Source organism: Morone saxatilis, unplaced genomic scaffold (assembly GCF_004916995.1).
Source record: "Morone saxatilis isolate NCDOM2014 unplaced genomic scaffold, NCSU_SB_2.0 Contig1, whole genome shotgun sequence".
NCBI classification, from domain to species: Eukaryota; Metazoa; Chordata; class Actinopteri; family Moronidae; genus Morone; species Morone saxatilis.
This window is the reverse complement of record NW_023339651.1, coordinates 2,373,526-2,385,857: the sequence shown is the minus strand read 5'-3', so window position 1 is coordinate 2,385,857 and position 12,332 is coordinate 2,373,526. Positions and strand designations below refer to the sequence as shown.

Below are 12,332 nucleotides of genomic sequence, written 5' to 3'. Positions count from 1 at the left end.
GGGGGGGGGGAAGAGAGAGAGGCTGTAAAAAGGAATGATTTTTTTTACTAGTTGAAAACAACAAAAAGAAAAACACACAGTGTGTTTACGCTGGAACGGACAGATACAAATAAAAACATGTTTCAGGAATGAAAAAAAAAAAACAAACAATGAAAAGAAAAAAGCGAGAAAACAAACCAACAAAACGAGACTTGGCAGTTGGAGAAGTGCTCTGGTGATTTCAGGCGACCTCTAGAGGGAGAAGGAGGGAACCACATCTCAAATGTACCTGTTTATTTGGATGAGGAGGAGGAGGAAGGGCAGGGAAGGAGGAAGAGGAGGAGGAGGAAGAGGGGGTATTTTTTCTTGTTTTGTTATTTGTCACTCCACTAAAAATGTACATGGGAATTACAAGCAAACTAGTCAATAGAAAACACCCTTTGGCCATATTTTGAGGAGTCCGCTACATAGTGCGCTACAAGTGTACACGCGACATATGAAACACCACTAAGCCCCCCCATGTACATTGTTTAGCCTACTACAGAAAACATTTTTTGTAACGTGTTTGTTTTATACTTTTTTTGTTTTTTTACATTTATCCTTTTTTTTTAATCCTGTGACAAAAACAAAGTGTAGGGAAAGGCTTCTATCTCCATAATGTTCACTAAAAACTGTGAAAAGTATTAGACTGATGTTTGAATATCAAACAACAGGAACCCATTTCATATCGTATTCTGCTCTTTGAGGTTCTGCTTGTTAATGCCAGAGAGGAGCTGTGGGTTGTGGGTGGGGGGAGGCAGGGAGGGAGGAGGAGGGAGAGGACCTCAGCCTGTCAGTCATTCATCGGTGGGTGGAGGCCCTGTGTTTGGGGCCGCCGTCGTCCTCGCAAGGCGGCTCCGCGTCGTCCGAATCCAGACGTCCGTAGGCTGTCGCTCGGCAACCTGAGATGCTGCGCATTCTGGGCCTGATGTGGTGGTCGCTCTCCGCCTCGGGCTCCGGGGCCGGGTCCTCTGGCAACGGGAAGCTGCGACGTTCCCACGGCGCTACCGTCTGCAGAGAACGCCAAACAGGACGTTATTATCAGGGTCACATGATTACACATTACAGGTGGTTAAAGCATTCATTTCCTCTAACTAACAGAACGCCACGAATGTGTTACGCTTCAGGTAACCCCGGTTTTCAGTCAGTCTCAAACAAAACACCGAGGTTTACGTAATCTAAGAGAGTAAAATACAATAACATGAACTTTTTCCAGGATATTTGTATTTCCAGTTGTTTCTAAAAGCAATCGTGGTTCTTAAAACAACATATTTATCTCCTACATCTCCCAGTGTACACTTATCGGTCCACACAGAGATTTTTATGTATTATTTCCCTTCACACCGTTTGTTTTACACCGTTGTATCAACCCTGAAACCCTTTCTGCCAATCTGTTGTAGTTTCCTGCACTGACTGTTGAGCCAAACTCACTTCCTTGTTTGTAGTTGTGAAGAAGTCGACGTCTCACATTTACCCTCCAAAGTTTCTCTCTCAATTTCATCGCAAAAAAAGCTTAAAAACATCGTAACGTGTCGCAGGAGAGCAGACGTGGAATCAGGTGTTTTAGACCCAAAGGAAGCCGGATAAATCCTGGAGGGGCTGACTGTTTCCACCTTTTAGCTCTCTTCTCTCTCCGTTACCATTAAACACACAGCGACTGTTGCTATGAGAAAGGACGTTACGCCGCCTCGTATATCGGCGACTCTCAACCAACCACAGTGACGTACCCGCTCCTCAAAGGTGAAGTCCGGCGTGGAGCACCTGGTGTCCTCGCTGGACAGCAGCCGATGGGAGTCCCTGGAGCAGGGTGTGTGGGGGTTGGAGGTGGTGTCGGGGCTGGCTGGACTCATGGGCGACGGCACGTGGCTGTAGTCGTGGAGCATGGGGCAGTGGCCCGGGTCCGGGGACGCAGGCTGAGGGGTGGGAGGGTTGGTCCCGCACAGCAACGGCGTGGTCCGCCCGTCCACAGATTTGTACGACCTGAAGGGGGACGAGACAGACCGCAGTTCAGAACCAAACCCTCGTGTGTCACTCTGTGTGTGTGTGTGTGTGTGTGAAGGGGCGGGGGTCACCTGCTGCCCCTCCTCTTAGCGGGAGCCAGAGCCATCCAAGTCCAGCGGGAGCGCTCCTGGTCCTCGTAGGGCTGATGGTGCTGAGTGAAGGCCGCGTCGGTCAGGTCCTCCACCTGCAGACACAAACAACCATCAGGACCTCGAACGTGCTCAGCAACTAGTCCTTTAATCAGCTGATCAGCCTCGGTGCACTGAGACTATGTTCAGTATAATAAAGAGTGTTTATTGGACGTTTTCCATGTGAATATTGTTTGATATGTGAGGATATCTTAGTTATGAGTTCATACATATCAAATACTTGTTTGTGCTGCTTGTAGTTTCTGAGATGGAGCCAATTTCTTATTGCACTATATTTAGTCTTTGGACACATTTGACAACAGTTTTTAAATAAAATGGCAGAAACAGACCAGAATAAGCAATAAAAAGGAGGGTTTTTATTATGTTTAGAACACACCAAAATATACACAGACATGCTCATTCTCAGGCATTTTCTACCATTTTAGGAAAAACCAGAAGCTGTTTGTTTAAAGAATCACTGATCAGGTTCAGGAAGTAGTTGACACTTAAATCACAGCAGGACAGAATAATTATTATAATAATTATAATCTCATTTGGATATCTGGATTAATCAATTAAAAATAAATGTATTTAAAGGTCCACATATGGATCTTACGTAAGGTCTGAGTACAAACACTAGCTGGGGATTTTCCAGACTCACTACGAGGAAACAACCTCGAGCGTGTTTGTCCACCAGGTGTCGCTGTTCTCTCTTAAAGTCCAGGTGATATTGTGTGTCATTAAACACTAAATACAACCACACACCTGAGGATTTAATAATGTGGGATGGGTCTTAATGTGGGACACCTGATAGATAAATACCTGGGACAGAGATAAACACTGACCTCCCGCTCGTTCTCCTCTTCAGTTATCGGCTGACAGAAGATGTCCACAGATCTCCAACTACAACAGAAACAGAAGGTGAGCACAGGAAACCAGCCGCTCGAAAATAACCACTGGAAGACTATAAATACACTGAAAGAGGAAACCAACTGGAGGGCTGGTGGCGGGTTTCACGCAGCCCCCCCACAGCGTCTCACAGGTGTTTACCTGGGTGTGAGAATCTCTTTGTACTGCAGCTTCTCCACCCTGGTGGTGGCCGCCACAGACATGGGGATCACTATGTTGTTGATGTCGAAGGAGCTTTCACCCCGCCTCCTCTTGATAGGCTGCTGCTGAGGGCAGGTGGAGGGAGGGGGGGGACAAAAGAGCATGTGAAGGATTCAGTATGGATGTATGTGGTTCACACAGGATGTACACAGAGACACACTCGATCCAACGCCACCGCCACCAAACGTAGGAGCTCAGATACGAACAGCACAGAAGGTTTAAAGCAGCATTTCTGGGACAGTTTCAACTCATTCATGTTAACATATTAAAGGTTTCTACTTCCTGTGTTGGAGACGTCATAAACTCAACGTATTATAGGATTTGGATGATCCCCACTAACCAACCGCTCTCAGAGTCGAGACGGTGCTAGAAAACTGAAATATACCCAGTAGGCCTCAGTATGTCTGTATCTCAGCATCGTGTTCACTCATGTGAAGGAAAACTTAATGTAGATTGTCTAATAGAACAACGGCCAAGCATCAGGAATCATTAAGTGTTACAATTATTTTAAAAATCCATAATACAGACAGAGACTTGTATAAAAAGTTCACTAAACGGGAAATAATCTGCTTCATCAAACTCTGTGGTTAACTTCTTACAGTTACTGAGTTCACTGTTCAGACTCACTGTGGTTTTGAATATAATATTAAATATCTATAAAATGTCACTTCAGGGGTCAGTTTACGAGTTTATGACAGAAAAGGGAAAAAAGTTGGGAAATTAGTCGACAGTTAGTTTTTTAATGTGTAACTGTCGAGGGGGGTTTCTAGCAGACAAGAGGTTAAAATGTTTATGATCACTATTAAAAACAGTATCCTCCTTTAAATACGGATTCCTTGTTCGAGTCTGCAAACTAGCAAAGATCCACTTGGTGGAGGACGAGAGCCGAGCAGTACGTGAAACTACCGGTCTGACGACTGTCTGACTTTGTGTCTGCAGTGTTTTTGTTTCCTGCTGCAGTAACCGCAAAGTCAAAAAACAATCCACAAGCAAATAAAGTTTGAGTTTGAGTTTAGTTTCTCTTTCTCACCTGCCGCTCGCCTTATCACACTCACTCATGTCAACAGTGTCTGATTTCTGTTCACCACAGTTAGAGGTAGTAAAGAGCAGAGCAGTCTCACATTTCACCTGTAACCGCCTTAAACACGATTGTAATCTGCCGTGTGAAACAGAGATTCCCACACAAAATAATGTCGAAATAAAAAGGGGCGTGTCAACTGGGAGCTCCATAACAGATGATCTGAATCAACACCATCTAAAGGGGGGAGGGGGGGGGCAGCCCTACTGGAGTTCCAGTTCATTAGCAGGTAATGAAGCAAGAAAACAAGAAGTGAGAAGCCGTCCAAGTGTTTTTCTTACAGGTGTGCTCGGGATGCTCTGGCTGCTGGCGCCCAGCGGCGTGGAGTTCTCTGAAGACGTGGACAGCTGGCGTGTGAGGGGGCTGTGAAGGGACGGGTGCATGTTGGCCAGAGTTGGGCAGGGGCTGCTCGACTCCAGGAAAAGTTTGGGGGAGGCTGGAGGAGACAGGCAGATTTAGATGACTGCTCAGTTTCTCACTTTCATGACAAACTCATCACTTGCGAGTTCCAAATGTTTTTTTCACACCATGAACCTTCATTAATTTAAAACGAGTGCATTAACGCCAACAATATACCACCCAGTATTTGAGCCGGGCTTCATTCACAAAAGACTCACAGTCAGTCCTGTCCAGCGAGTGCTCTCTTAACCTCTTGCGGCTGTAGTTCTTGTCGAAGGGCCCTAACGGCGTGGAGAGAGCCTGCAGACGCTCGGCCTTGCACACAGCCTGGCCCTCGAGCCTGCCTGCGTTCAGAACAGCACTGCTGCCGCCGCCGACACCACCGGCGCCGCCCACGCTGCTGTCCACCGTCCTTGGCTTCTCAGCACGGTTCTTATAGTGGCCCAGTCCTGCAACGCCAGGAACCAGTCACATTATTATTAGACGGGGAGTTGAAGCAAGTTTTCAGAGTGAATGTTTTCAGTTTAAATCTCTTTCTCTTTTTTTTTTTTTTGGGGGAACACGTCTCCATTGGGCGTCTGCAAGCCGCCCCAAAGACTCACAACACTGGGTATGAAATGTATGCATGTTAAAGGCTACTGTAGACCTGTAAGAACAACAAGTGTTACTACTGGGGCTGAGCGACAACAGCCAATCACACAGCGGTCTCATTGTGAAATCAAACGGTTGCTGGGACAAACATTGTGAAAGAAAAACGACCTGCAATAAACTCTGTTACTGTGAAGTAGGACGAAATAACATCTTAATAACAATGAGATTTAATCATTTCCTGGCTCATTTAATGCTGATGTATTGTGATGATAAGTCATATCCTCGTCTTGGAGTCTCGTTTTTCAGGTAGTTTAATTCCAGAGCTTCTTTAGAGGAGCTGCAGACAGATGCTGAAGTTTCACCGCGCAGACACGAGGGGTGTAAAGACTCTGGCTCGGTAGCGTTTGTACTTACTGACTGCCATAAGTGAGTTGGTGAACTTGTGCTTCTCTTTGGACGAGGAAAGCTTATGTTTGAGGGAGAGCTTCTTCAGTGGTTTGCTCCTCTCCAGTGACTTGCTCTGCCACTGGCTCTTCATCACCTGCTGCAGACGTAGGCCTATACAAACGTCTGAGGGAGAAGTAAACAAAAAGGGAGGCTTCAGTATTAAAACCATACATTTCACCCAGCATGTGAAGCCGGATACTTTCGGATCTGCCATCTGTAGTCCAACATTAGCAATTCACAGTGGCATGCAAGATTCATAATGAGCCATAGGCAATCTCCTGTACGAGCCAAATCCACGGTTGTCGTGTGGTGGTGAAAACTACTCTGATCTGTCTGTTGCAGTTTTGTATTTGAGTTCAAACAAATACAAAGAGGCACTGACATGGAAAAACAAAGGCCAAACAAAAATGTGAGAGCAAAAGGGACATTATTATTATTCTTCCTGAATGGTAAAGGGAGCCAGACGCTGAGCAAACAACACTTATTCAGGGGAATATGACACCCTTTACAGATCGAAAAGATTGTCTAAATCGCTGAAAATGTTCCCTCAGAACTTCCTGGGGAGAACTCTCTCTCCGCAGCCACTCCTTGTTTGTCTTCCCCTCCAGATGTAAAGTAGGAAACGACTGCGTAAACTGAGTTCTGCTCTGAGCGAGGAGCCCAGCACTGACCGTCAGGGAAGGAGAGGATGGGGTGGACGCCAAGATCCAGTCTTGACAGGCGCTCCAGGGTGGGCAGCTCATACTGAGGGTCCTCTCTGGGGGTGGGCCAGCCACCACACATCACACAGCTGGGGTTTACCCTGCAGTTACACTGGAGACAGCTGCTTCTCTGGGCCTGTGGGTGCACACAAAGTCACGGTGCAAAAACCACGTAAAGCTCGGCTGTGAATACTCATGATTCATCTGTAACGTTAACACATACAAGAGGAACAAATGGCTGCCAGAAATCCTGTAGTTTAATGCGCCGCAGGAGTTTAAAGTGAGTCAGCCCAGAACACATTTCCCTCTTTGAAGGCTTTTTGGTGACTTCCTGTATTTCTCAGAAATGGTTTTATTAGTTCTACTTGGCGCTGAATTGCAGGATAATTTAAAAACCAGATTAAATACATAAATGATAAATTATACATCAATCCTGTGCTGAAAGTGTAAATTAACAGTATCACAGAGTAACTGTTCTGTTAGTGTAAAAGAAATCTCATTCTGTTGGTAAAATGTGAGCAGTGAGAATCAGACATGATAAGGCCTTACAGTAACACATTCATGTATTTAGAGTGAGCTGTAGTGTTGTGGGGGGGGAGGAGTCATAAACAACCGGCCAATGTTTCTATTTTAACTAAAACTTGTGAGTCGTCACAAGGTCGATTACTCTTCTTTGTTGTTTGCCCTAGTTTTTCATAAACAAGTCATCCATCTCCTGTTTACTCAGCTATTACACACTGAGGAGTTAATGAGTGAGTGCAGCCCGAACACAGAATAAAACCGTCTCTCAGTGACTTCACACCAACACAGCACGCTCACCTTGCCGTTCAGGTTGGGCACCGTGTTGGGCTGAATCAGCCGCCGCCGTCGACAGCCGACTAGTGGTCGCGTACGCGCAGCCACACATGTGCTGTCGTGGGCCGACGGCTGCTGGTGCTTGGCGTCCGCACTCTCCGCCATCCTGTCACGAGGACAACCAACAGAGCACACATGAGGTCACAGATCTCACACCTTCAAATTAAATGGAAACACATTTTGTCTCAAGTGACGGCCGAGTTAATTAAAGACGATCGGGGACGTGTTGGCGTCTATTTTTAGTCTCTGAACAGCGTGAGTGAATATTGACGATGAAAACAGACACTCATGTTTATCTTATTCGCTTTTTAAGCAGGGAACAGTAAAACCCTCACAACCTAATCTCAGTTTAAGATGCAGCAGCAGCGGTAACGTTAGATCTGCAAAAAAAAAAGAATCATTTTGTCTTTGAAATGTGAGAAAATAGTGAAAAATAATGGTTGTAATTTCTGACAGGCCTGTAAAACTGCTTGTTTCATCCAGTAACAGTAACAACACAGTTTACTTTCATATGCGACACATAAAAGAACATTAACTCCCACATTTTAAAGTCACATTCAGTATTTCTTTCTTGAAAAATGACAAACAATAGCTGCCAATTCATCATTCGGTGTGACCGTCACTCATCAGCCGTACCTGCTGAGGACGCCGTTCACCGGTTGTGCGTTTTGACCTTTCCAAGGGCCGGCGTCTGCGCTGGTGATGTGGGCGGCGCCTGTGTGCTCCAGCCGCTCTGAACCAACATCCTGCATCGAGAGATAAGACAAAACCAGTGAGATTACACCTCGGGTAAACTGGCACAGCAGCGCAGGCTGACCAGCGGCGCTCGGCGAACACGGGAGATATTCAAGGAAACTACATAATAGACTAACTGAATCTTCCCCCGGTCCTGTGGCTTTAAATTATTCAGTCTACATTTGTAAGAAAGGGCTGGGCTCTCCCCAAAAACCTAAAAACCTATTCAGTCATCAAGATCGCTGGGAGCTCACACACACACACACACACACAGACGAACACATGGTTTCACTCAGACTGACATTATCGGAGACGCCTCTCTAATTCCACTCATTCTTCTGGATTTAAAAGTTGTTTTAATTTAAATGTGATTCAGCGAAAGACAGAAAAATCACAGTATTTAACGAGGTTAAAAGTGACTGCGTGACGAGTCCACCAGGATCAGAGGCCACTCCTGCAGTCGTGCTGGTTTGACTGGTTTTAACACTGGTGCAAACAATGTAAACGTACCCAGAGACGAGAGATGGTGTGATGAATGATTTGTAAATGAATGTTGAACGAGCTTATTACACAGAAGCAGTTCTGTCTGATTCATTTCAGACCGGAGAGACAGATTAAAAACACAATTTCCTGTCAACATTCAACATTTCGTTTGCAGCAGATGCTTTGACGAGAACAAACACGCCAACTGTTTCATTGATCATCAGGATGAACACATCTACCAATATACCATCCAGTGTTGAATGAAGGCGTGTTTAGTCAAATATTTACTGTCAGCTTTATACATTCACTCCTGAAAACTCTTTTCTTTTGCAGCAAGCTTTATTAATATGTTTCATACTCGTGCAGACGAACATGAATGTGCTGGAGGTTTTTTATAAGAATGTTTGAAGCTTTTAGGATTTCATCTGGTGCTTTTTAAATTAAAGCTAAATGTGTCTTAAATTATACCAATTTTAAGGCTCATTCTTCTGATTCATTAGTTCTTTAAACGAGTGCTTCTTTCCCCCCATAGTCATTTTTAATCACTACCACAAACGATCAGAAGCAACCTCCACAGGACGATACTGAGACTGAACACAACACGAACGCTTCAAACTCACGAGTTTACCTCGGAGTCCGCGGACATTAACGAATTAGTTTGGTTCATCCCCTACAGACAGAATATGGCCGAAGCCCGGCGGCCCGTGTTGACTTTCACTCTGCTTACCTGAGTGTTTACAGGCTCTGTCTTCACTTCTGTCCCACCTGCAGACACTGCGCGGGGGGAAACACCTCCCAACTCTACTGAGCCCTACAGAATCAAGACCTGAGCGTTACACTTCCACCCCAAAGATATATGTGTTTATATGTATATTTATGAACTGATCAAACAGCTCCAGGGCTCCAGACTGCAACTGTTTTTAAATATTACGTGGTTGTATTTGTAGGATCTCCCTGCAGAGCCGGAGAGGCTGCACACTGAGTTTAACCGCTGTTATAAGAGCAGAGCTCCTTTAAGGAACACGTGTGTGTGTGTGTGGTTGAGTGACGCAGAGGAAAAGGTTTGCAGTGAAGTTGTCTAGTGGCAGTGAAGGTCACAGTTTGCCCTTCAAAACTTAGGAAGTTCCCGTGTCTCGGCTCCCAGCTGCTGGGTAAAAGTAGAGCGGCTCAGCCTTGAAGTCAGGGTTCGTCCTGGAGGAAAACTTCTGTGTTTCCCGACCAGTGTGGAAGCTGAACACTACGTTACACCCAGCGCCACGTAAAGGCTACAACGTCTGAGTTAATTCATTTTATTTGTTCATTTATTCACCGTTTTACCGGATTAAAAACACCTGACGAGTTCAGCCTCCGTTCAGCAGCACGTCGCGGCATCGTACCGTACGAGAGAAACTGCGACCAGCTGAGCAGCACCAGTATTACCAGTGGAGTTAGTCTGGAGCCCTGAGCTCCGAGTTTCACTGCTCACAGCCCATCAGAGACACATCACACATTGTAGTCCAGTATTTAACAAACAGAGCGAGCGACTGACCTTGCTGGCGCGGATCTGTCTGTAGATGTCTGTCTGCTGTCGGATGCGGTACTCCAAGTCCGAGATGTGGGCCTGGAGCCAGTTCCAGTGGCTGATGATAGCAGCTCTCTCCACGGTGTAACGGCTCTCCGCCCGCTTCCATCTGCGGGTCAAAAAGAAGGTGTGAGGGTCGTTTTACAGACGAGACAATATACAGCACAAATGTAAGGATTTATATAGATTAAAAAGAGCTGGAACGATTAGTCCATCGTTTGACAAACAACCAGCAACTAGTTTAACAACTGATTAAACCAAACTGTTTCTGTTTCTCTCTGTTATAAACCGTTTTAAACTTGTTTTTCTCCCTAATTTCAGTCTGTTTATTTCCCTGAACAGGATTATGACTCAGTTTTAAGTGGACAGGCAGGAACGGTGACCGTCTGGTCCGTCACACATTTAAATATTAATGAAACTGCTCATTTAGGTCACATGTGAGAGATCTTCCGAGCATTTCCCCCGTCGGACTGCAGAGGTCAGTGAATCAGCATTATACGAAGCTGGAAGCAGGAAAAACACTGTAATCAACAAACCAGACGACCAGAGACGCGTCTGAAGTGTGGAAGACAAATAAAAACGAGGATTTTCATCACACGGATTGACTTCATGGCAGAGGATGAAGGCCAGCTGAGAGCAGAGTACTCCATTTTACCAGTGTGACACACAGAATGGGCATTTCAAAGGCAGACACGAGAGGAAAATGTCTGCTCCTGCACCGAGCGCCGGCGTCGGCAGAGGGGCGCTGTTTCATCACAACACGAGCTGCAGTGACGGGGGGTGAACAATGAGAAGAAAAAAATGACTCAGATGGCAGACAAAGATAGACCTTGCACTGCTTTGCACTTTCTCCGGCCCACTCCCGCCTCTGCTTCAGCTTTCAGAGCTGCACCAGGACGGAGGACGGAGGGAGGAGAGAGGGGGAGGAAGGGGAGTAGAAGAAGCACTGGGAAGCTCTGGCAGGCTGGAGAGGAACAGACGGGCTTTAAAAGCAATCACCAGGCCACAGGGCACTGGAGGGGGGGGGCAGTGTGGCAGACAGTGGGATAACCAATAATCCAACCAGGCATCCGTCTTATTGTGGAGCAGAGCGGGAGGACGTCAGCACCCAAACATCTTCATTCCTCTCTCACTGCCACAACATTTAAAATGTGCGGCCTCCTCGCTGCAACACAGAATCAACGACGAGTCCACACTGAACCACGAGCCGGTGCGTCGGACACTCGTCTCAGAACAACACCGGTCTGCGTTCGGTGACTCCCCAGGTGGACAGCCGGTCCACCAGAGGGAGCCGGGCCGGCGTAATGCCCCTCCATCTAACCCCTGAAACAAACATAAAAGAATGTAAGACGAGGAAACAGGAACAGACAGTTCACGGTCCTCACTCTGTGTCGTCGGATATTAATGCGGTCCCTTTTTTCTTACTGGTTTTGGCATCGCAATTGAAACATTCACATGTTTTTTTGTTTTTTTTTTTTTTTTTTTAGCTTTTCTGTTTGTTGGTGCTGATTGCGGTTTCCAATCATCAGAACAGGAATATTAATGGTTTTGAATGATGGTTTAATAAACTTTATTCTGATAAAACTGTACGACCAACGTAACAAATGATGATGCGTTCAGGTCCGCAGTGTGGGAGAAAGTAGCAAATGATGAGACCTCTGTAGAGGTGACGGATGGACAAGCGCAGAGACATTAACTTTACTTAACCGAGGTCCTGTGGTACCGGGGGGACGGGTTGGTTACCGGGGTTACGGCGGTGACCTGCACATTGCAACGCCACAATGGAGAATGTGCTGCTGGCGAGATGTGCGCCCGCTGCTGCTTTGTGTGTGGAAGTAGGGGGGGGAGGCAAAATCTTGTTCCTGTTAGAGTCGGTGGGGGGAGAGGGGGGGAGGAGGGAGGAGGGAGGGGAGGGGAGGGAGGGGGGAGGTTCTCAGTGTGCTGCTGGACTGAAAACTACGCTGCGCTCTTCCTGCGGTCCTTCTTGACCGGTCGACTCTCCTTCCAGTCATCAGCCCTTTCTTCACCTGCTCTTGAGACGTTCGTGGCTTTAAGGAAGTTCCTTGGAGACTCGTTCGAAGCAGCAGGAAGGGGTCTAATCTCAGCTGTTTTGAGGCGGTATATCTGAAAAAGCTCCTTTCTCTTTCTCAGGCCGGGAGCTCAGGATGTTTGTCCTTTTGTCACTGAGCGGATGAAAGTTCCTCGGTCATTTTCCCGCTCACCCT

At 46.5% G+C, this 12,332-nt stretch overlaps 1 protein-coding gene across 1 annotated transcript in view; it reads right to left on the bottom strand.

Annotated features, from left to right (window-relative positions):
- Positions 1–590: 590 nt before the first annotated feature.
- The window catches only part of kansl1a (KAT8 regulatory NSL complex subunit 1a), a 17,872-nt gene continuing 6,130 nt past the window's right edge, over positions 591–12,332 (bottom strand). The window contains 13 exon segments of the mRNA XM_035663267.1: positions 591–1,029; positions 1,746–1,998; positions 2,091–2,203; positions 2,993–3,050; positions 3,198–3,322; positions 4,617–4,771; positions 4,953–5,192; positions 5,740–5,895; positions 6,444–6,609; positions 7,293–7,434; positions 7,965–8,074; positions 9,274–9,357; positions 10,075–10,216. Coding sequence (XP_035519160.1) covers positions 820–1,029; positions 1,746–1,998; positions 2,091–2,203; positions 2,993–3,050; positions 3,198–3,322; positions 4,617–4,771; positions 4,953–5,192; positions 5,740–5,895; positions 6,444–6,609; positions 7,293–7,434; positions 7,965–8,074; positions 9,274–9,357; positions 10,075–10,216 — 1,954 coding nt within the window. The 3' untranslated portion in view covers positions 591–819.